We start from the raw sequence: 25099 nt of genomic DNA, 5'->3' as shown, positions 1-25099 counted from the left end.
CAGACGGGAAGTGAGCAAAGCCCCAATTACAGAAGCCTCGCCCCATCTGGCCTCCGTCTTCTCTTGGTCCATGATCCCTGATGCACCCACAAGTTCCCTGACCATTGTCCAGCACAGACTTCTCCAAACCCGGGGCAGGGCCCAGGTGGGAGAACATGAAGAGAGTGGGCTCTGGAGGTAGTTCTGGTTTCCTTTGCCTCCAGGCTGTGTGACCCCGGGCTGTTGCTGAACCTCTCTGAACCTCAGTTTCCTCACTTGACAGGTGGTTGTGAAAATCCAAAGCAGTGATTATATATAGTGTTGTCACATGGGCAAATGAAGGCTTCCCCTCCTCCCTGAAATTAACAAGTGCAGCACTGGGAAGTGGAATATTAAGCCCATCCTCAAACAGGATTCGGGTCTGATGGCAGCGATTTCCAGCTGAGGCTCATCTGTTGGCCACAGACTTCTGACTCAGAACACAGAGGGGACACAGATGGGGTGAGTGGGAGTCAGGGGAGCCCTTTCTGGCACTGATGTGAAGCTGAACAGGCAGGCAGCGCCACCTGGTGGATGTGGTTGGCACCATGAACCAGGATGCAGATTTATGGGGTGGGTGTCCTACCTCTGTCTCCTCTCAGGCCTCGCTCACACAGACACACAGACAGACACCCACACACCATCATGAACACTTACCACAGCCCCTACCCACACCTGCGCCCCCGCACAAACGTTTCCCAGCCTCCTCCCCGCTGAGGCTCGCTTTGGAGCTGGCCGTCAGCAGCCGTAAAACAATGCTTCCTTTCTCTTTCCAAAAACTGATTCTGTGACTGTGTGAGGGCAGCCAAATTGTCTGAAAAGGAAACGGGGTGAGGTCACACTTTCTAAGGGCCTAGTACTGCCAGGCTTCAAGCCGTGAGGTAGGTGTCACCATCACACGGAAAGGGCGCCGTATCCAAGCCCACCTAGCCAGGGTGGGCTCCAAACTCCAGGCTGTGCAGCTGAGGCCTCTGAGCACCACAAATTATTCCATTTTCTCAAATGGTTGTTATGGATCCTGTAACTTCCTTCTTGAACTAGGATTTTATTTCAAACAGAATCGGCTTGGCCCAGAATTCTAATTTTGGTCCTAAGGTGATTTTCTAAGTGACACCAGAACCCCAGTTCTCAATAGTCAGTGTGGTCCCTGCCCTGTCCTCAGCCTCCTCTTAGCAATGGAGCGTGTGTACACATGCGTGGATGTGTCTGGTGTGTGCGTATGTTTTGTGTGAGTATCTGTGAATGTGTGTGTAAAATGTGTACATGTACTTGTGATATGTGTGTGGTATGAGTGTGTGGTGAGTGAGGTGTGAGTGTGTGTGGTGGGTGGGGTTTGTGGCACAGATGCTGCAGTCAGACACAAGTGGGGTCCAGTCCCAGTTCTGCTGCCTGGTATCCTGGGTGTGAGCCCACCTCCCAGTCTTGTGTAATCCCCTTCGGTGAATGTAGGCTGCCCCTAGGGACTTGCTTCTAATGAACAGAATATGGCAAACATGAGAGGGTCTTGCTCCCTCCTGTAAGGACAGGGGTCAAAGGCTTCTGTGGCTGGAGGTGATCACCCCAGCCCCCACACAGTGGAGGGAGGCCCGAGCTGACACCATCAGATCTACTCTACAGATGGCTGGGCTGCCGGGTCCTGATTCCCTAGAGGCAACAACACTTCCAAAATTAGGTTACAAAAAAGCCTCTGGGTTCCGTCCCGAGTGCCCTCGCGTGCTTTCTCACTCACCTGTTCTGAAGGAAACCCGCTTCTGTGCCCTGGGCTGCCCTACGGAGAGGCCTACATGACAAGGAACCTCATGAGAGAAGCTTCAGTCAACAAACAGCAAGACGTGAATGGCACTAGCATCACTGGGGGAGAGTAGAAGCAGGCTCCCCGCAGTAGAGGCTTGAGATGCGACCACAGCCGCAGCTGATACCCAGAAGCAGCCTGTGCAAGACCTGAGCCAGGGGACCAGCTAAGCCACACCTGGATTCCTGTCCCACAGAAACTGCGAGGTGATAAATGTTATTTAAGCCACCACATTTGGAGTAATTTTGCTATGCAGCCACAGGTAGCTAACACCCTGGGCCTTTGCTTTGCTTTCCTGAGTCCCAGTTTCCCTGCTATAAAATAAGGATTGGATCATAGGACATGCTTAGCACAGTGCCTGGCGCAAAAGAGAGACTCAACAAAGGTTTCCTTTCTCCTTTCCACACTGAAGGCCGGCTTGGCATATTGCTCTCCCAAACAGCGTGGTGTGATGGAAAACCCTAAGTCAGGCTCTGTTTGGAGGCTGGAGGCTGACGGAGAGCACACCCCTTCTCAGCCCATGACTGGAACACAGCTTGCTGCCTCTAGAGAATCAGGATCCGGCAGCCCGGCCAGCTGTAGAGCAGATCTCATGGTGTCAGCTTGGGCCTCCCTCCATTGTGTGGGGGTTGGGGTGATCACCTGCAGCCACAGAAGCCCTTGACCCCTGTCCTTACTGGAGGGAGCAAGACCCTCTCCAGGACCAGGACGGGGCCAGGGCTTCCGCACTCAGTGTGCTGGGTGTTCTCTGGACCAGATGCTAATAGCCTCAACAGCACGCTGACTCTGCCTTTGTCACAGTGAACCCAGGGAGGCACCTGACCACCACCCACAGCTGTGGGGAGGTGCACCTGCCCAGCTCCTGCTGCCCTAGCTGCACCCAGGGACCCCCAAGCCCCTCTGTCCATCCTCCTGGCTAAGAGTGGGGGCAGCCCCCAGCTCGCTCCCCCGCTGCTGCCCCACGCCCCCTACTGGCATGCTGACCAGCTGTCTCACGGCCAGGATCCCAGGGGTGGCTCTCCAAGGCGGGCCCTGGCAGCTGCATGCGAGGTGGGCTGTTGGGTCTCCCTCTGGGTGAGGCCGGTCGAGCCCCTCGTCTCCTGCTGCCCCTCGGGTCAGGCGCACTGGCCCCTGATCCCACAAAGTGCAGAGAACTCACCTCTGAGACCTAGGCTCCCAGACTGGGCTCCTACCTGCTTTATCCTCCCTCCCAGCAAGGGAGGAACGTATGTGTCCTTCTTTCTAGATGAGGTTCAGAGTCTTTGGCAAGGTCACGTAGCATGGGTGGCAATTCTTAAACACTCTTTGTTCCCCAAATTCTCTGACATTCCTGGCACCGAGAGGGGGGTTTCTGCCCTCTCTCTTTGAATCTGGGCCTGGGACTGCGTGGCCAAAAGAACAGAGCAGAAGCGAGGCTGTGCCAGTTCCTGGGGTGGGCTGCGAGGAACTGGCCGCCTCCACTTCCTGTCTCTTAGGACGCTGCTCTTGGAACTCAGTCACCATTCTGTGAAAGAGGAACTGAGACCCCGGCCCCCAGCTCCAGCCGAGGCCCTGCCCCCGGCCAGCACCCCCTCATCAGCCAGGAAGTGAGACTCCTTCAGAGCAGACCTTCAGCCCCTAGTGGAGCTGTCCCAGCGGACGCCTGCCTGCTGAGTCCTACCCCAGCCCACACTGCAGTGTCCTGAGCTGAGTAAACATTGGTCTTCAAGCCAGCAGGTCTGGGGCAACTTCAAGTAACTGATACAGCAAGAAGCTCAGCTGACAGCAGGGTCCATGCTCTCCTGGATTCCCAGTGTGGCAGGAATACCCCCCCGCCACATCAATCTCCCCAGCTCACGGAGGGGCCAGGAAATTCCTTTCAGGCCCAACCTGACTGCATTTCACCTCCTGGCCCTGTGGTAGCGGTAGAAGGCCAAGATGAACCTGAAGACCCTCGCCCTTGTATGACCTTCTTTCCTTGAGTGTGGGTAAGATTTGTGAATATGATGAGATAGCACTCCCTTGATGAAGTTACTTATATGGCAAAGGGACTTTGCAGATGGCATTCAGGATACTCCCTGAAGAAAGGGAGACTTTTGGAGGGGCCTCATCAAACCTAATCTAATCACCTGGGACCTCTAAACTGAGGAGTTTTCTCTGGTGGGTGGGAGATAAGGGGTCGGAGAGGTTTGATGTGGGGGCTTGAGCATGAAGGAGGGGCTCCCTTGCTGAGGTGGAGGGGCAGGGATTCTTGACCTGAGGGTGGTCACTGGGAGCTAAGAGCAGTCCCCTGATCTCAGCCAACAAGAAAGTGGAGACCCCAGTCCCCAGTCCACAAAGACCTGAATCCTGCCAGCAACCCAAGGGAGCTGGGAAGCAGATTTCCCCAGAGCCTCCAGATGAGATCCTGGCCCAGTGCTTTCAGTCTCGTGAGGCCCTAGGCGGATGGCCCAGTGGAGCCCACCTAGACCTCTGACCTACAGAACTGTGACATGACAATTGGGAGTTAAGTCGCTAAATTTGTGGCTTGTTATACATAGCAATAGATAATCACTACGACCCCACTCCTTTCGCTTCTGGACTCTTCCTTCCTTGGAAGTATCCTTCCTTTCTTCATTGCAAATGGGGTGACACGTAGGCCTTCAAGCATTGGCTGGAGTGGGAATCTACAGCCTGGGCCAAGTCCTCTGAACCAGCTCTCGGGGGTAAGTGGTTCTACCCATCGGTGGGTTCAAGCATGGGCCCAGGATGGAGGTCCTTAGCATCCCCCAGCCAAGCCTCTGTGGTCTAGCAGAGCCTCCAGGTCTCAGGGTCCCGGGGATGGTAGCATCAAGTCCGCTGGCCTCCAACTCTCAGACTCTCAGACTTACTGTTAGGGTGACTAAGCCCAGCTTAATTAGCTAGGCTCTGATGCACTGGACACTCCCAATTCCCTCATTTCCAGGACAATAATGGCTCCCTGTTCAGACCAGACTTTCCTCCTGAAGGACCAGTTTCAAAGTCTTCATACAGATGATTTAATCTGCTCCCTGTCTAACTAACCCAGCCATGATTTGTCTCTTACCTTCCCTGAACCCAGCAGCATTCTGGTCTGAACCACAAGGACACTGGTGTATGGATGGCACTTAATGGGCTCAAAGCCCCTTCATCTCCTTCCCCTCCCCATGCCAAGCCATACTCCCAGGAATCAGACCACACAGCCGTTCTCATGCCCATTTTCCAGATGGGAATCCTGAGGCTCTGAGCACTAACACAGAACATGGCACTCAGCATGCCACCCCACCCAGAGGGGTTTCTAGTTACTTCAAGTCATCGCAATTACATCTTAGGTTTTGGAGGACAATGATTTTTGTCTTCTATTACCAAGGAAGCTATCCCCATCAGAAAGAAGCACCAACCTAGAAGTACAGGAGATGATTATGAAAACTGCCCTGATGGTTGCAAGGTGGTATATTTACTTATCAGATCAAGCAGGTGGTGGGTATTGTTTGGATTCTCTATTTCCTTACTAATTGTCTTATCTGTTAATATAGAAGTAAATTAAAATCTCCCATTATGGTGATAGCTTTGCAATTTCTTATTATTCTGTTGGGTTTTGCTTTACGCATGTTGAGACAATATTGTTTTTGATATTCCAGGGCTATATTATTTACAAACATACAGATCATAATTGGAGATTGTTCCTTTGAGGACAGTGAATTGTCCCACACAGTATACCCCCAAAATGCTGTTTGCCTTAAATTCTATTTTATCTGTTATTAATATTGCTTCACCATCATTATTTACGTTCGCATGTGCCTGATATATATCTTTTTTCTATCCCTTGATTTTTCTGCAAGATTTTATTTCAATTTTATCACTTGTCGCAGTATGTTGATGATTTAAAGAAAATTTAATCTGATGATATCTATCTCTTAATAAGCAAGTTAATCTGCTTACTTTTTTGTGATTACTGACAAAACTTGGACTTACTTCAGCTATTTCATTTTATAGTTTCTCTTTCCCATACCTTTCCATTGCTTCTCTTTTTATTTGCATTTTTCCTGCACAGGCAATTTTTGCTTCTTTCATGGTTTTGAAGTGATTTGATTTTTCTGTCCTTGCAGCTGTTACCGTGACCTTTCCAACCTACATTCCTAACTGTACCTTTTCCTCTGAGCTGAGAATAACCTACGTTATTATTCCTCATTTCTATCCTTCCTCCAAGTATGACAAGGACCTTGCCAGGCTTAACCACCCAGCCATGGAGCCCTTGTTCTTAATTTGTTTTTTTTTCTGTCTGAAGTCAGTTTTACCTCCTATCTTTAGATATAAAATATTACCTTTAATTTTTGTAATCAAAAGTGTATTATAGTTTCTGACATACTTTATAGATTCCATGCTATATGACTGATCTCTTCTTTAAATTATTACCAGTTTCCCATGTGCACATTTTCCTAATCATTAACTCTTGAGCCTTTTGAGGCTCAGGGGAGGCCTGAAGCAAAGGCTTTTACTTCAAGAGATGGGGGACATGGTGTGGGGGATTCTTATACCCAAGAGGGTCACAAAGTGTCCTGTTCGATTTCAAAACTAACACATCTGAAAACTAAAGAAAGGGGAAAATTTTGAGGGCAGGGTAACTGACATTCATGCGTATCAGACCGATGCAAAGTGAGGGCTACCTGCACTTTCACAGAAGGAAATTGGCCTGAGAGGGGCCCTTGGGGTAGAAGAAACTAAGGTGAGCACAGAATCTCAAATATCCCTCAAGAAAGACTGCATCTCCAGTCCCTCTGATGTTGCTCTCATCAACCGCCATCTGCCCCTGCGTCCATCTCTCCCCAGTCCTTGTTCACCTGCTCTTTTTCCCTCTAAAGATCACCATTTTCTCATCCTGCAAGTTCCTCCTGAAATCATCTTGAACTCTAAGCGCACATGCAGCTCCAAATCCCTGGCCCTCCTGGGATTTTTCCATTCCCGCCTTGCCAGGCTCCAGCCCTGGAGGAGCCAGCACCTGGCTTCCCCTCTCCCCTCTGGGCCCGTGCAGCGTGGAAGGGGAGGCTGTGGAGCTGTGGGCCTTGGCTCCTCGACAAGCCAGGCCTTGCTAACCTCCACTGGTCCCTCGAGGCCGCTGCACAACCCAGTTCTTCATACCTTGCTGGCCTCTGGCAGATTCCTCCACCAGCTGTTCCCAATCTTTCTCCTCTCCCCAAGTCCACACCCCCACCCCCACTTCCTGAACTCGCAGCAGATGAATGCGCGTCATAATTTATTGAGAATTTCACCTGATAATGAGGTTCTCACCTCCTCTCCCCTTTGCCGCAGAATGTCTCTATCTTCCCCTGGTGGGTCTTTATTGAGAAATATCCTTCCTCTTTTCAAGACAAACATCCCCCTGGACTCTGGATCCCTCGTCTTTCTGATTCCTTCCTGAGCTCTTTCCACGTTTCTGTCTTATAACTTCTTTTTGTTTTTCTAGCTTTAGTGAAATATAATTGATATACAAAAGCATGTACATATTTAACTTGTACATCTTGATGAATTTGAACACACGCATACACCTGTGATACCATCACCACAACCATGGCACCAAGGCACTAAAAATGCATGACATCACTTTCAAGAAAATTTCCTTGTGTTTTTTTTTTTTTTCAGTAAGAACATAATATGAGATCAATCCCCTTAACATATTTTAAAGAGTACAATACTGTACTGTTAACTACAGGTACCGTGTTGCATTACAAAATCTCTAGAACTTATTCATCTTGCATAATAGATTCTATACCCACTGAAAAACAATTCCTCGTTTCCCCCTACACCCCAGTCCCTAGCAACAACCATTCTATTCTCTGCTTCTATGAAGTTGACTATTCTAGATGTCTCATATAAGTAGGCTCATGTGGTATTTGTCCTGTGACTGACTTATTTTACTTGGCATAATGTCCTCTAGATTCATCCATGTTGTCACAAATGGCAGAATTTTTCCTTTCTTAGAATTCAATTATATATATACATATATATGTATGATATATATATAATTTCTTTGTCCATTCATCTGTTGATGAACACTTGGTTTGTTTCCGTATCATGATTATTGTGAATAATGCTATAATGAATGTGGGGATACAGATAGCTCTTAAAGATCTTGATTTCAATTTGTTTTGGTTATACACCCAGAAGTGGAATTGCCGGATCATATAGTAGTTCCATTTCTAATTTTTTAAGGAACCTCCACACTGTTTTCCATAGTGGCTGTATCATTCTACATTCCCACCAACAGTGTGCAAGGATTCCAATTTCTCCACATTTTTGCCATCACTTATGCTTTGTTTTTGATAACTGCCATCCTAACAGGCATGAGGTAATATCCCACTGCGGTTCTGATCTTCATTTCCTTGATGATTAGGGAGGTTGAGCACCTTTTCATATACCTGGTGGCCATCTGTATCTCTTCTTTGGAGAAATGTCTATACACGTCCCTTGCCCATTTTCTAATTGGATTATTTGGGTTTTTTGCTATTGAGTTGAGATATATGTTTGGGATATTATCCCCTTTTTATGGATGATTTGCAAATATTTTCTCCCATTCCATAGGATGCCATTTCACTCTGTTGATTGTTTGCTGTTTCCTTTCCCTTTTAGTTTGATATAGTCCCACTTGTCTATTTTTGGTTTTGTTTCCTGTGCTTTTGGTATCAAATCCAAGAAGTCATTGCCAAGACCAATGTCAAGAAGTTTCTCCTCTCCCCCAGCCCACCTCCCCCCCACCCCCCAACTCCACTGATGTTTTCTTTGAGGAGCTTTATAGTTTCAGGTCTTACATTTAAGTCTTTAATCCATTTTGAGTTGATTTTTATTTATGATGTAAAATAGGGGCCCAATATCATTCTTTTGCAGGTGGATATCCAGTTTTCCCAACACCATTTGATGAAGAGGCTGTCCTTTCCCCATGTGTTTTCTATCTTGTGACTTCTCTTCCTCCAGAAAACTCATGAAAACTGAGTTTATCCACCTAAAATAAACCATATTCTCAGGTTTGTTGCCTTTCAGATTCTTGCCCATCTCCTTCCCTGCTTCTCTTCATGATTATAGAGCTGAATAGTGAACTGTGCAGTCACCACTTCCCACCTCGCCCTCCATCCACCCTTGGCCCACAGGCATCATGCCCCCGCCCTCCACACCCATGGAAGACCAGGTGCAGTGGCTCCTTTGTGGTTCTCGTCCCCTTTGCCTTCTCCACAACCTGTTACTCTTGTGACTTGCCAGTTTCTCTGATGTGATAAGAGCAGGCTCAACCCCCACCTCATTTCAATCCTCAGTTTCCTTACCACAAATCTCTAGGATTCTGCCCTTGACCCTCCTCTCTTGCTATATTTCACCTGTGTTTCTCAATGGGAAGTTAGGGCCCTTTAAAACTTATCATCCAAACTGGGACACTTTAGAGAATGAAAGACATCTCATTAATAATTATGTAGAGCAATAGATGTCAAGCAGGACTGTCCTGGTCAGCCTACCCACAGGACTGCTGTAAGGGTACCTAGGATTCATTTTAATCAGGTAGGATGAGACATGCTGTCGTGGAAATGACTGTCATGAAAGAAAAAGTTATTATATCCACAGATCCCTAAAAACAGGAGGCACAGCCTGCCACGTAGGGCCACACAGAGAGGCAGCAGGGTTGATCAGGAGGAAGAGGAAGAGGGGAAAACGTGAGCAAAAGCCTTTATTGTGGCTTTCATGGGAATGATTAGGCAAGGCAGGGTGAGGTTGCTTAGGACTGGCTAGTTTGAACAGTTTTAGTAGCTCTGGGGCACGTTTCTGGTACGTGGCCCTAGGTGATTAGGGCAGGTGGATAGTGGCCCAAGTGTGAGAGCCAATAAAGGAGGTGGTTGGGGTGTGGGCCCTGGATTTGCTGTTTTGCAGTTGAAAAGCACGCTCTCAGAGGAGTTGTTTACTATCTTCAGGAAATGGCTGATCCTGGGAGGGGCCGCAAGGCCCCAAGATGTCAAAGCATCAGAACACAGAAAACAAAAAACATGATCAATACAGGGGTCTATGAGAGTCACTGAAGAGACTGTTCCAAGACTGAAGAGGAAGAGGAAGATGCTCCACTCCACTCCCACCTTCTGCTTACCTCTGCAGGTAAGAGTGACTATCTAGTGAGCCAGAGCTGCTGATGCTCATGCCATACCCCTCAGGTGTGCGAGAACGGGACACGTGAGAACCACTGCTTTGCAGGTCACCACCACTTATGCTGCCTTGATGCACCTAACACCTTGTTTCCAAACCTGGATCCTTAACCTCAGGCTCCGCTTTCCTCCTGAGCTCTGCCCGTTACTGCATTTATCCCCATCCTTTCCTTTACCTGGAGCCCTTTCTTCCCCAGCTCCACCTATCAAAGACCAGCTTTCCCTCAAGGCCCCATTACAATGCTGTTTGCTGGAAATACCTTAGTCACCCTCTGCCAGGCTGGGGCCCTGCAGAGTTTACAGCCCCCCCCACCCCCCAGCACTTCTTCAGCTGCCTTCAGCCTTATGCATCTCTCCTGTCTTCTTTTCTGGTTCAGCTGCGGGAGCAGAGGGTGGGGCAGCCTCTCTGCTGAACGTGGATGCTCTTAGACCGAATTCTGTTGCATCCCTCCAGAGTAATATATGTGTGTTAATGTGCCAGTGTGTTACTCCCCAGCAACATATTTGAGTGAGAACAGAAGCCTCGGGAAAACATGATATTTTAGCTAGTGTTTCCCATAATACGGGAATACAAGCTTCCTGGGGTGCTAATAGACATGATGCAGAACAAACAAGTTTGACTCTGGGTTAAACGGTTACAGTTTTGCTGAACTACAGTACATCTCACAGCTTTAGGTACCAAGGAGTCTTTAATAAAGACAGTCCTCCCAAGGAGAGGAAAAGGGAGTTTGGAGGTTGTTTTTTGGTTTCTGTTTGTTTTTTGTAATTTACTTCGCCTTTTTTTTCTCAGACTCGTGGGACTGATGGCTCCAGAAAACACTTTAGTCTAAGAGCAACGCTCTCAGGAGGCTGTGGGGCTGTGCAACCTGCAAGTCACATCAGCTCACATCAGTTGGACCTGCACCTATTTCACTGGCGTGCAATCATCCCCAGCCTCCAATTAAAGTGACCTTTGTCCGGAGAAGGTAATATGTCCCATCTGTTCCTTCTCTTTAGTCACCCCCAGGGACATAAGCTAAGCCAGCCCTCCCCCCTCACCCTTGGCTCCAGTCAAGCTGATCAGCTTGCGGTTTCCTGAATGCAACACAACGTTTCTCTCTTCTGCAACTTTTCTCACACTGCTTTCATCAACTAAAAATTATATATATACACATATATATATATGATCATAATCCTAATATACATATAAAACCTAATATCTATAACCATATATGTACATCTGTACATAGGACTATGTATATATATGAAGCTCGAGATGCACATATATATGGAGATGTAGATAAAGGAAAGAAAAACCAAGTGGACTCCACTATGGACCCACATTTCAGTATCTCAAATGTCCTATATTTTACACCTACCATGCCTTTCTTGTCAACCTGCTCTCCTGCCCTCCAAAACGACTATTGCTAACCTCTCTTCTCCTAAACTCTCCCATTGCTTACACTCCCCCTCGCTCCAAGCAGATGACCCTGCCTCTACTTTCCATAGGAAACTTCATCTGGTGTACAGCCCCCAGCTGAGCCCCTGAGCCCAGCCCCTGCCCACCCCCAGCTCCCGCCCTCTGCCCTCGCGTGACCATCTGCACTGACACAGTTGCCCAGACACAGCCCGCTCCCCCTGTGAGGGTCCACTGCAGGCGGCTCTGTCTCTGCTGCTGGGCACGCCCGGCCACGCTCTCAGCAGAGTAACTCTCACTCGCCCTGCAGATCTCAGCTCAAACATCACTGCCCCCATGGCACTGGCCTTGAACCCTAAAAACAGGTCCACTTCCTCTGCCATAAGTTCTCCTGTCGCCTGCTTCCTTCATACCTTTCATTTCCTCAAACAGTCATCATGACATGATGTTTAAATTATAGACACTGTAACCTTCCAGAAGGGTTTGAAAGCACCATGGAGACAGGCACTTATCTGCTTCCGCTTCTTAGGTTGCCACTGACACTTAGGAAAGGTTCAATAATATTTGCTACATGAAAGAAAGAATGGGGAAAGAGAGTAAGTAAATGAATGAACACATGAAAGTAAGGTCTTTAATACCCATATTGGAGAATCTCGATCTGATAAGAAATAGAGGTTATGGCTTGGCAAAGACTCCCTCCTTGACCAAACTTTAGGCCCCTTCGAGCCCTCCTCTGGACTTGGCCTTGTCTTTGGCCAGTGAAGCCCAGGGTCACATGCTAACAGACTCTGAATGGGATGAGGAGACTCAAGACTGAATTCTGGGACAAACATACACTCCCTTACAGCAAGCCCCCCTGTCACAAACCAAGATGGTCCTGGAGAGCAAGCCATGGCCTCTTTCTGCCCTAGGCCTGGCTGGCCCTGGCCAAGCAGCCAGCCCGCTGGTTCAGAAGGTACCTGAGGACCCAGGGAAACAGCCGCTCTCATGTTTGCTGGTGAGGCTGACCGGGTATGGGGATGTATCAGACTCCAAACCTCACCTTCCAAGCTCTCCTAGAACAGAGCCTCTGAGGCAAAAACACCTCCTGGTTGTTCTCATTCCCTAAACGGCTGTGTTTTATGATGTGTTAAGTTTGGGGGAAAAAAAGAAAATTCCTCCAGCTGTGGACTTATCCCAGCCGAAGGCCTTGCAGGACGGTGATTTATGATCTGCTGAGTGCCAGCAGCGCGTTCAGCTCCACGGGAGGGCCCGAGAGGGGAGGCCCGGCCAAGGTACCACACTCCACCCTGCACGACAGGTACGACCTCCATGGAGACCCTCCAGACTGAGGTGCCCCTGTGGGCTCAGGGCTCCCCTCATGCTGTAGTTATCTCCAAGCCTTGGAAGCTATTGGCCTGCTGTTCCAGTCGCCCTGAGAGTCCAAGCATAGCCTTGGTTCATGGAGATTCTTTGGCTTGAGCAACAGCCTCCTAAGCTGGAGGCCCCGTGGGCAGCTGTTCCTGGCCTGGGGCCCCTGCAGTGCCCCCACCTCGGTGTCTGGGCCCAGCATAAGCAAGGCCTGTTTGTCCTGGAGGCTGACCTGGTGACCTCAAAGCAGACTTTGTTTGCCAGCTCCTTGCTTCTAGACCTAGATGTGAGGGCTGCTCTCCACTGGTTTCCTTCCCCGGGACGCGGAAGGCTGTGCCAATGGAGAAGACTTCACAGTTGGCCTACCCAGGAGGTTTGAATTTACTGGTTACATGGTGGGAAGCCACGCCAGGCTTTAAGCAGAGTAACCTCATTATAGGTGTAGGCTCTCCAAGATGGGCATGCACAATGACTGCTGGCGTGTGGATGCCATGCATGACAAAGGTGGGACAGGCTTTAGTGGCAGGAGACCATTTAGAGGCGGTGATAAAGGATCCAGGCTAGCCCTGATCAATGGCCTCCCACCTTCCCTCTTTGATAGAGCACATCCCACTCACTCAAACTCACCGCAGATTCCCCTCACCGCAGAAGCTGCCTGTCCCTCCAGGCCAGTCTTGCCCGGGGTAAGCAGCCTGGAGGAGTGAGGACTTGGGGCTTCCGGCCCCGTAGAAGCCACCTTGAGCCAAACAGTAAGTGCTCTGGGCGCAAAGCGTTCTGGGGGCCAGTGCTGCTGGCAGGGAGACAATCGAAACACACAGGAAGTGCCAGGGTAGCCACATTTCTGTCCTAAAGGAGGCTTGTTGTCAGCTCCAAATCCAAGCAGGAAAATAGGGGAGGCCTGAGGCCTACCGGGGAGCCAAGGGAGGGTGGAGGGATGGAGAACCACGGCAGCCGGCTCTGGCTGTAATGACGTGTGACTTAGAGTCATCTCCAACAAGGACCAATAAGCCTCTCTCCCGGGGGTTCCTGTGAGCTTCAGATGGGGTAACAGATGGGAGTATCTGCTGTGCTGTGATCTTGCTCAGCAGGGAGGCACAGCCCTCTCACCCCGAGGTGGCTGGCACCACTCTCCCTGATGGGTCACGCAAAGAACAGTCATTCCACTAATAGAGTTGGAATGAACTCACCCAGCTGCCCATTCTTATGTCATTTATGTAGCCACTCATTTAATTGTTTCTGGGTGCCAGAAAATACATTAAGCACTGACAATACAGAATGAATACGGTGAAGTTGGAAATATATTAGACAAAGGTTAATCCAGAGGTGGGTAGTAAAATTATCACCCCAGCAATAAACTTTTAATATTGTGGTCTGGTTGTTTTTCTTTTCTCAGGTGGTATGGATTGTTTTGTAAGAGGAAAATCACGTGGAAAATTAGAGACTAACAGTTCTGAGAGGAGTTGTGCCTGTTCTAAGTCTGGCCCAGTGCTGACCTGCCCTGTCTGAAGGGACCCTGGGTTAGAAAGAAGTTGGAATATGACCAAGAAAGAGACAAAATGAAAGCTGATCTTGGCAACCAGGTCCCACCTAACCTGGTACCCACCGTTCCATCTCAACAGCCTGGAACACAAGGATGGCTTGTCCTCTGGGTGGATCAAAGTGTCTCTGGCCCAGGGAAAGTCATTACAAGGAATGGGCCTCAGAGCCTCACTGCTGTCTGTGGAAAGATGAACAGCCATTCTACTTAAGGGATGGCCATGATCCTACTTCTCGTCACGGGAGGAACACACATACAGAACCCTTCTCTTATTGACTGTCATGGGACTGGTTTCTGCAGAATATGCCTAAGCATGTCAGGATAGTACGCTCATGTCAAAAAGCAATGCCGGGACTTCCCTGGTGGCACAGTGGTTAAGAATCCACCTGCCAATGCAGGGGACATGTGTTCAAGCCTTGGTCCGGGAAGATTCCAGATGCTGCAGAGCAACTAAGTCTGTGTGCCACAACTACTGAACCTGTGCTCTAGAGCCCTCGAGCCACAACTATTGAAGCCCGAGCGCCTAGAGACCGTGCTACGCAACAGAGAAGCCACAGCAATGAGAAGCCTGCGCACCTCCACGAAGAGTAGCCCCCACTCACCGCAACTAGAGAAAGCCCACGCACAGCAACAAAGACCCAACACAGCCAATAAATAAATAAATTTATAAAAAAGTAAAATAAAAAATAAAGCAATGCCTATGGTATGAGCAATACTCCAAAATATTGACATTACATGTAAGTATGTAATGACAATTTCTCTGTTCATTCGTTCTCCATTCATCTAAGTTTTATTGAGGACCTACTCTACTTAAGCATCACACTGAGTAGTAGTGACTCAAAGCAGAGTAAAGCACAGGTGAGCCTGTGAGAGCTCATAGGAAAGTCATCAATTAATAATTATATAATGTCGTGTTTGCTGTAGTGGTGGTACAAACAATCACTCTAAGAGTCTAGGGTCGAGAGTGACAAAAGTGTATACTGCTTCACAAATCTGCACCTATTTCAGAGAGGACAGTGGACTGACCTCTGAGTGGAATACGACCCTGTCCCCTCCTGCCCTACTCAGAAGAACGATGCGTGGTAGGGAAAGCGGAGAAGTGCCAGGAGATCACACCTGCATGACTGTCCATGCATGTGGGTGTGGGCCACCAGCGAGTGTGTGAGTCACAGTAAAGAGAGAGGGCACTAGAAGTGTATGTTTGTGATTCTCTAGGAGGCTGTGTCCAGCCTGTGTCCCAGCATTACCCCTCAGGTTCCTGCCCTCCTCACTCTCTTCCTCTGGACAGGACACTGTCCTGGTCACAGGTGCAGATCCAGTCCTGGCCTCGTCATTACAGTGATGAATGGAGGCTTCTTTTCTTCTCACTGAAACCACTGATGAACCCCAACAAAAGTGTATTACCAGGACTTTCCTGGTGGTGCAGTGGTTAAGAATCTGCCTGCCAATGCAGGCTACATGGGTTCAAGCCCTGGTCCGGGAAGATCCCACATGCTGCAGAGCAACTAAGCCTGTGCGCCACAACTAGTGAGCCTGCACTCTAGAGCCTGTGAGCCACAGCTACTGAGCTCTCATGCCACAACTACTGAAGCCCATGCACCTAGAGCCCATGCTCTGCGACAAGAGAAGCCACTGCAATGAGAAGCCCGCACACCACAACAAAGAGCAGTGCCACCTGGCTGCAACTAGAGAAAGCCCAAGTGCACAAACGAAGACCCAACACAGCCAAAAAAGAAAAAAACGTGTATTCCCAGATTATTTGTTTTTATTGCACTGTTTTGTATGACCTGCTTTTACAGCTTGTCATTCCGTCTACCCGTCCTCAACCTGACACGTGTCGCCTGAAGGTCAACAGCCAGAGGAAATGTGAGCAGCCCTGCCCAACCCCAGACCTCCCTTATAAATCCCTTACTCATGGTCCTTGGCTCTGGCAGGAGCCTGGCAGTCTCTTTACCCCCTGGATGACTCTCCCCCACAGAACCTGACCTGAGAAGCTAGGGGGTGGCCATTGTGCCCAAATGCCATCACTTAGTTCTGGAGGCAGCTGTCAGTGCCAGCGGGCACAGACATTGTCTCCCCTGAGAGGTCATTAGAAGTCCCGTAAAAATAAGCTGCTGCCATAGGTATGCCAGCCCAGGCACCCTGGGCAGGCCCCAGCGTGCCCCGATGCTCAATGGCCATCCAGCTTGGACAGTCACTAAGGGACCCACGCACCATTTTGTTTTGTAGGGGCAGTAACACTCTGGCTCTGGAATGCTGTCTCTCTTTGATTTGACCCTTTGTTGCAAATAACTTTAATGTTCTGCTTTCTTTTCTGCTTCATACAGGCAGAATTCCCTGTAAACAAGCACTTTAACACTAGACTACTGGGCTCTTCAGATGTATTTTCCTAGAGAATAAAATACTGCTAACATAGGCATTTTTGCTTGGCCTGAGAAGTACCTTTTCTACATTGGGTTTGTGAGAGGACTGGTTCTGGATTGCTGACATTACAGTGATAATCCTGAGCAGAAATGATACTTTTCAAGAATATTGAAGGTGCTCTATGGTGTGTAATTAACCAAATCCGCTCCCTCTATATCTAAGAATCATCCCCGGCGAGGAAGGCATGATCTTTTGCATAAAGGGACACAGTCGTTTCCTTGGGGTTCCTATCCAAGCCTGGCTGTGTAGTGGACTCACTTTCCCCAGTTCCACACCCACCCATTTTTCAGAAGACAAGTCCAAGACAGCACTTGATTTCTAGGAGGGGAACAATGTCTTACTATTAAATGAATGTCACCTGTAAGTTTGCTGCAGCTATCTGCTAGCAGATTAAAGCAATTCCCTTCTGTTCCCAGTTTGCTAAGAACTTTCTTTTCTTTTTCAAAATCAAAAATAGATATCAAATTTCATCAGTTTTTTTTCCTGCATCTATTGAGCTGTCTGTAGGATTTTCTGTTTTAATCTATTAGTGTAATGAATCACATTCATTGATTTCACATTGTTAAACAAATTTGGCATTTCTAGAATAAACCCAATTTCATCATGATATCTTATCCTTTTTATAGTGCCAGGAAAAATTGTGAAAGGCTTTGAAATGGACCAAAAGAATTTCTTGGTGTTCTCAGTGGAAAACTAGGAATTTTTTAATTTTAGGTTTTCTGATTTTATGGGTATTGTACCTTTCATAGTCTTTGAGCTATTTTACAACTCTGTAATTACAGATAACTGATAGAAATGCAAATGATTCTGATCCACAGGCATGCAAGTTAAACCTGCCCAGTGGAGGGACAAATCATTCTTCTTCCTACTCAGTATGGTAAATTTATGGTCTATTTGTAAATTTCAGCATTTATGTATAATTTTTAAAATTGTAATTAATTGTAATAATTTTTAAATAATTAAATTAATTTTATGATTTTATATTAATTTAATTAATTTTTAATTTTTACATAAATTGCAAGTGTACTATGTAGTGACTCACAATTTTAAAGGTTATACCCCATTCATAGTTACTATAAAATATTGGCTATAGTCCCTATGCTGTACAATATATCCTTGTAGCTTATTTTATAGCTAACTATGCATGATTTTTTTAAATTTTTCTGAGAACTAGCTTATGGGTTCCCTCATTCATTGATGAGTTAAATACAAATTTTGACTTGTGTATATTTAATATTATGACAGTAATAATTATGCTTTCTTTAAAAATTATCATCTCCTAACAGTTTATTCCTAGGTCCGATTGCTACTACTTTGTTTAGGATATATGTGCACATGTTCATGAATCAAATTGACCTGACATGTTCTCCTAGTTTCCTTTTTGGATTTTGGTATCAATGTTATGCTAACCTTTTTCTTTTCTATCAAAGAACTATATAACATTGGAGAAATTTCTAATTATTTTTTAAAACTTGCTGGTGAACCCATCTACTTGAAGTTTTTATTGTGGAATGGTTTTAATTATGAATCAGTTTCTTTGAAACTTTAGACCTACCTATTATGATTTTCTATTTTGATTGTTAGTTTTAGTATTTTTCTAGGAATTTGTCCATTTCAAGTGTATTGGCATAAACAGATTGATATACTCTCATTTTCTTTTTTTTTTTTTCAGCTTTCTTATTGAAGTATAATTAACATATAACATTTGTTTCAGGTATACAACATAATGGTTTCAACATTTGTGTATATTGCTAAATGATCACCAGAATAAGTCTAGTTAACATCCTTCACCATACAAGTTAAAATTTTTTTTCTTGTGATGAGGACTCCTAAGATCTACTCTCAGCAATTTTCAAATATGCAATACAGTATTATTAACTATGGTCACCGTGTTTTATACTACATCCCCAAAACTTATTTTATAACTGGAAGTTTGTGCCTTTTAACCCCCTTTACTCACTTCGTCCACCCCCAACTCCCACCTGTAGTAGCCACCAATCTGTGTTCTGTATCCATGAGCTTAGTTTTTGTTTTGTTTTTTAGATTCCACCTATAAGTGAGGTCATATAGTATTTGTCTTTCTTTGTCCAACTTGTTTCACTTAGCATAATGCCCTCAAAGTCCATCCATGTTGTTGCAAACGGCAAGATCTCATCCTTTTCTTTTCTGAATAGTATTCCACTCTGTGTGTGTGTGTGTGTGTGTGTGTGTGTGTGTGTGTGTGTACGCACCACATCTTCTATATCCATTCATCCATTGATGGACACTTAGGTTGTTTTCATATCATGGCTATCATAAATAATGCTGCAATGAACACGGGGGTACATATATCTTTTCCAATTAGTGTTTTTGTTTTCTTTAGATAAGTACCCAGAAGTGGAATTGTTGGATCATATGGTAATTCTATTTTTAATTTTTTAAGGAGCCTCCATACTGTTTTCTGTGATAGCTGCACCAATTTACATTTCCACCAGCAGTGCATGTGGGCTCCCTTTCAACCACATCCTTGCCAAAGCTTGTTATTTCCTGTCTTTTTGATAACCATTCTAACGGGTGTGATGTGTTATCTCATTGTGGTTTTTTTTTTTTTCTTTTTTTTAAGAGCATAGGCTCAGTAGTTGTGGCGCACAGGCTTAGTTGCTCCGTGGCATGTGGGATCTTCCTGGAGCAGGGATCGAACCCGTGTTCCCTACATTGGCAGGCAGATTCTCAACCACTGCGCCACCTAGGAAGCCCCCTCATTGTGGTTTTGATGTGTATTTCCCTGATGATTAGTGATGTTGAGCATCTTTTATTGTACCTGTTGGACTTCTGTATCTTCTTTGGAAAAATGTCTATTCAGATCATCTGCCCATTTTTTAAATCAGTTTGCTTGTTTTTTGTTGGTTTGTTGTTGTTGTTGTTGTTTGCTATTGAGTTGTATGAGTTCTTTATATATTTTGTATATTAACCCCTTATCAGATATATGATTTACAAATATTTTACCTCGTTCCGTAGGTTGCCTTTTTCATTTCACTGATGGTTTCCTTTGCTGTACAGAAGCTTTTTAGTTTAATATACTCCCACTAATTTATTTTTGCTTTCGTTGCCTTTACTTTTAGAGCCTACATTTTCTTTTTTCTAAAGTCTCCAAATTCTAAAATGAAATAACCTTTTTTGTCCATTCTTGCTCTTTGTTATTTGTACCTTCTCTCATTTTTCTGGATCAGTCTTAATAGAACCAGTTTTGATCAAGCTATGTTGATTCCCCTTTATAATATATTTGTTTTCTATGTCATTCATTTCTTGTCTTAACTTCCTTCCTACTTTACTCTGGTTAATTTTGCTATCCTTTAACTTCCTGAGATCAATGCTTATTTAGCTTAGTAATTTTGTTCTTTCTTTCCTAATATATGTATGTAAGGCTAGAGATTCTCCTCTAAACATTGCTTTAGCTCTCTCACAAAAGGTTTTAAATGTACTAATTTCATTTTCAGTTCCAAATTTATTTTGATTGTGATTTTTATCTTTGTGCCATTATTTATTTAAAAATATATTTCTTCAGTTTCAGATATATGTGGCTTTTCCAGTTATCACTCTGTTACTAATTTCCAGCACCAACTGCATTTGGTTTAGAAAACACACTGCTTATTATTTCAATTATTTTGAAATAAATTGTAATTTGCTTTATGGCCCAGGATATGGTCATTTTGGTGGGAGAGTATTATAAGTGTCATGACAGCTTGAAAAAAAAGTATATTTTGCAGTCGAGTGCAATCTTTTACATATGTTCTTTCATCAATTGAGTATATCATGTTCTTCTGGTCTCACTGACTTTTTTTTTTTTTTTTTGGTTTATGCAACAGAAATTTATTTTATTAAAATTCTGAAGGGTAAAAGTCTAAGATCAAGGTGTTGATTTGGTTTCTTCTGAGACCTCTCTCCTTGGCTTGTAGATGGCTGTCTTCTTCCCATAGTCTCACTGATTTTTGTCTGCTTGTTTTATTAATTACTAAGAGAGGTTTAAAAACCCCCACTATTATTTTGTGGTTATCTATCTCTTTATAATTTTTTATTTTTATATATATGCTTCATTTATTTCGTATATATTTTTTAAGGTCCTGTTATTAGGTGCATGTAAATTTAGAGTGGTCATATATTTCCAGTGAACCTCTCTAGCAATGCTTTTTGCCAAAATTCTGTTTTGTCTAAAAGTAATAGAGCATACCAGCTTTCTTTTGCCTAGTGTTTGCATCCTTTTTTACACCATTTTACTTTAAGCCTTTTTGTATCCTTATGTTTTAAATTTCTTTCTTGATGTTTTTTGGCATTTACCTTAAGCATTTCATACACTTATCACTTATTATAATTACTGATATCTTGGGCTTCAATCTACTCTCTTTTTATATGCTTTTTATTTGCACCACCTTCTGTGTTTCTTTTTCTTTCCTGTCTTGCCTATATTTTATCTTCTCTTAATTTGGAAATTATAGACTTTTCCTATTATTTTAATAATTACAATAGAAATTATAAGAAGCATTTTAAAGTTAGCAAAATCTAATATTATTTAGTAAATTTACCCTGTATTGAAGAGTACAAGAACCTTAGAACATTTTAAATCTATTTACATCTTTCCCAACCAATATGTTAGTGTTGTAACATATTTTAATTCAATATGTATATTTTAAACCCAACAAAACATTAACCCATTCTTTGCTCTTAACGCATCTGGGATAATTTTCTGGCACTTTCACTTTTAGAATTTCCTTTAGGGTACTCTGCTGGAAGCAAACTCTCTCAGTTTTGTTGTGTCTGAAAATGTCTTTATGTCACTTTCATTCTTGAAAGATTTAGAAATCAAAATCTGGGCACTATAGGGATGCTCATTTTTACTAAGTTGATCACTGTTTCTAGGCCACTTAAGTTGATAAAGCATCTATCTATCTATCTTTCTAACATCTAAATACTCCGAGTTCATATTGTTATTTTCAATTGAGAACTATAACGTTTTTACTTAACTTGTATATTATACCTGTATCTTTTTTCTTCCACATTGAAGAGTCCTCATTCAAAATGACACAGAGGATGACTGAATTCAAATATCCCATAATTACTCATTTACTTTATAGTCTCAAAATAATAATCCAATACTACTCTACCAGTTATTACCAAAATCACTTAAACATTTTTTGCCTATAGGATACCCATTCTCCCCCATTTTAAGTTATTATATCTACCTTGTTAGGTCATATAGTCATTTGCATACTATAATTTCTCCCTTGTAATTCTTTTATATTTCAAAACATTAAATACATAGGTCTGGGACTTCCCTGGTAGCACAGTGGTTAAGAATCCGCCTGCCAATGCAGGGGAAACGGGTTCGGTTCCTGGTCCGGGAAAAACTCACGTGCCTCAGAGCAACTAAGCCCATGTGCCACAACTACTGAGCCTGAGCTCTAGAGCCCGTGAGCCACAACTACTGAGCCTGCATGCTGCAACTACTGAAGCCTATGCACCTAGAGCCTGTGCTCAGCAACAAGAAGCCACCGCAATGAGAAGCCCATGCACTGTAATGAAGAGTAATCCCCACTCACCACAACTAGAGAAAGCCCTCGCTCAGCAACGAGGACCCAATGCAGCCAGTAAATTAATTAATTAATCAAAAATGCATGTTTCCCAGCTCTGTTCCCCTCACTCACTTTTATAGGGACCTTCTCTTTTATGCATCCCTATTATCCCTGTTTTGCTCAATTTTGATTCTACAATTTCTCTTCAGTGTGGGACTCTGTTCTGGAAAAGTCTTGGCTGGTCCACCTTGAGAGTAGATAAGAACTAGACTGCTCCAACCCCTTCAGGCCCTACCAAGTGCTGCTTGCACTTACTCACTCTTGAAGTGGACAGTAATGATAATCAGTTTCAGCTGCTGTTCTCAGATTAGTCCACCACACTTTCCAGTAAATATCTGTTGGCTATTTTGGCTGTTTTGGGGTCCATCTGTTTGTAAATAAAACAGGTTTTTCACCACAGAGTTTGAAAGGCACTGATGAAAGAATCGGAGGAGGGAGAGAAGAGTGTTAGGAGGCTTCATGAAAGAAGAACCATGGCTCTTAGGCTGGGCCGTGAAGGGTAGTCAAGGTGGGGATGAATGTTGACATTCCCCCGGGCGCTGCTCTCAGCCTCCACCTCACTTTCTTTGGAGGAGCTCATCCATCCCCATGCCTTCAAACGTCACTTTCAAGGCAAACGTTCTCTAGGATCTAGGTCTTCACCTCAGGAATCCTTCTAACATCAGACTTGCAGAGACACTTGGAGGTCCCACGGGCATAGCAAATTCAGCATAGCCCAACCAAGCATATGACTTTCCCTCTAAACTTTGTCACTGCATCTCACAAGTTATGATATGTTGTGTTTTCATTTAGTTCAAAATATCTTCTAATTTTTCTTTTATTATTTGACCCATAAGTTATTTAGAAGTACATTGTTAAATTTCCAAATACTTTGGAATTTTTGAAATATATTTATATTATTGATTTCTACTTAATTCCATAAATATAGTTCCTTTCCTTTGAATTATATTGAAACTATTTTGAACCCCAAATATAATCTCTGTTGGTGAATGTTCCACATGCACTTGAAAAAGTGTTTATTCTCCTATAGTTTGGTGCAGTGCTCTACAAATACCAATTAGGTCAAGCAGGTTGGTGGTGTTATACAAATCTTTTATTTCCTTACTGATTTTCTGTCTATTTATTCTATCACCTATTAAGAGATGAAATCTGTAACTATAATTGCAGATTCTTCTATCTTTCCCATTTTGTCAGTTCTATCAGTTTTTGCTTCATATATTTTGAAGTTCTGGATTTGAAATGCTATTTTAGCATACAATATATATTAAATATTCACAAGTATATAGGAGTCTATGGAGTCTATTTCTTGACTATTTTGTTCCATTGAGCCATTTATGTATCCCTGTACCAGTATTACATTGTTTTAATTACTGTGACTTTAGACAATACTTTGACTATTGCTAAAGCAAACCCTCTCCCTTCCTCACAATTAATTTTTCTTTTTCAAAAGTATCATGGTTCTTTTCATGCATTTACTATTCGTTCAGAATATGAACATCAACTGGTCAAGTTCTGGGTAAATTTAATCTTAAGCATTTTATACATTTTATAAAATATATATGTTACATATCCGTATTGCTCAGAGATATTTTTCCTATTAAAGATATATAACAGGGGTTGGCCAACTTTTTCTTTAAAGGGCCAGATGATAAATATTTTAGGCTCCACGGGCCATATGATCTCTGCCACCTTGCCACTGCCATTGGAGCACAAACGCAGCTATAGATAATATATAAAGAAATGGCCATAAACTCTATTTACAAAAACAGGCAATAGGTCAGACTTCACCTGCAGGCCATAGTTTGCTGACCCCTGATATAGAAAAAGATTAATTTTTGGTGCATAGATATCTTTTACTCATACTTCATAATGAATTTCATAATACTATACTTTAGTTGAGTCTATTTCTATGTGGGCAAGATATCCAAACAAAAGATTATTGTGTTCTAACTTTCCAATATTTATACCAGTTATACCTTTTTGTAATCTTATCAGGTTGGCTGGGTAACTCTAGAGCAGTACTCACCTATAGTGCTGACAGGAGGTATTGTTTTGCTAATCGGAAGGCTCTATTTTTTCAACTCCAAATATTATGTCTCTTGCTAGTAGTGTCTAAAAAATGTTCAAGTTTCAGATATGATGGTTGCATTAGATATCCTTTAAGATTCCTTCTAACTCAAATTGTTTTATTATGAGGTCATTAGTTGTTGCTCTTTGATTGTGGCTGTGGACAAATTGAGTTCTCCACCGAGCGATCCATCATCCCCACCACTGACCTGTTTTTACTTAGTGAACACTTTCTAATCTCTTGGTTCAATTACTTGAACCTCAAGACAACATGGAAGAAAATTAATTCTTCCCCGGGATTAAGAAAAATTAAATAGGAAGTGAAACTTATTTGTTTTAGAGTTATTTACGGTGTTTTCCTTTGAGATTTTTCAATATAAATAAATCACTGAAATGACCTTTGTGTAACAATTGTAAACTTAATTGAAAATTCAGTAGTGTTTTAGACAGTTTGGGGGTGAACGTCCAAACAAAAATAAATTGCTAAGACTTATATAAGAATGAAACCTACAATGTTTATTTCTGAAAAGGCTGGGTCCAACATATAAGTTCGTGAAACACATACAATTTAGAAAAAATAGGTATTTAAAGTTGAAAGTTAATATATGTGTATATGCTTATATTTAAATATTTTAAAATTTCCTCTAAATAAGCATTCATAAACTGACAAAGGTGTCGATGGGAGTTTCATATTCATATCCTAGACAAAAATTGATTTATTTTTGGTGTAAAACTTAGTATTTCAATTAGTCAAAAAGT

General features: G+C 43.9%; 1 protein-coding gene across 1 annotated transcript; it reads left to right on the top strand.

Annotated features, from left to right (window-relative positions):
• Window positions 1-566: 566 nt before the first annotated feature.
• LOC130854212 (uncharacterized) lies at window positions 567-3495 on the top strand. The gene is made up of 3 exons (XM_057736956.1): window positions 567-765; window positions 2685-2860; window positions 3286-3495. Exons 1-3 carry the CDS (start codon window positions 567-569, stop codon window positions 3493-3495), a joined length of 585 nt encoding a protein of 194 aa, XP_057592939.1.
• The last annotated feature ends 21604 nt before the right edge of the window (window positions 3496-25099 follow it).

This window comes from Hippopotamus amphibius, chromosome 5 (genome assembly GCF_030028045.1).
Source record: "Hippopotamus amphibius kiboko isolate mHipAmp2 chromosome 5, mHipAmp2.hap2, whole genome shotgun sequence".
Taxonomy (NCBI): domain Eukaryota; kingdom Metazoa; phylum Chordata; class Mammalia; order Artiodactyla; family Hippopotamidae; genus Hippopotamus; species Hippopotamus amphibius.
The sequence above is the reverse complement of the archived record's forward strand: the minus strand, read 5'-3'. Positions and strand labels throughout refer to the sequence as shown.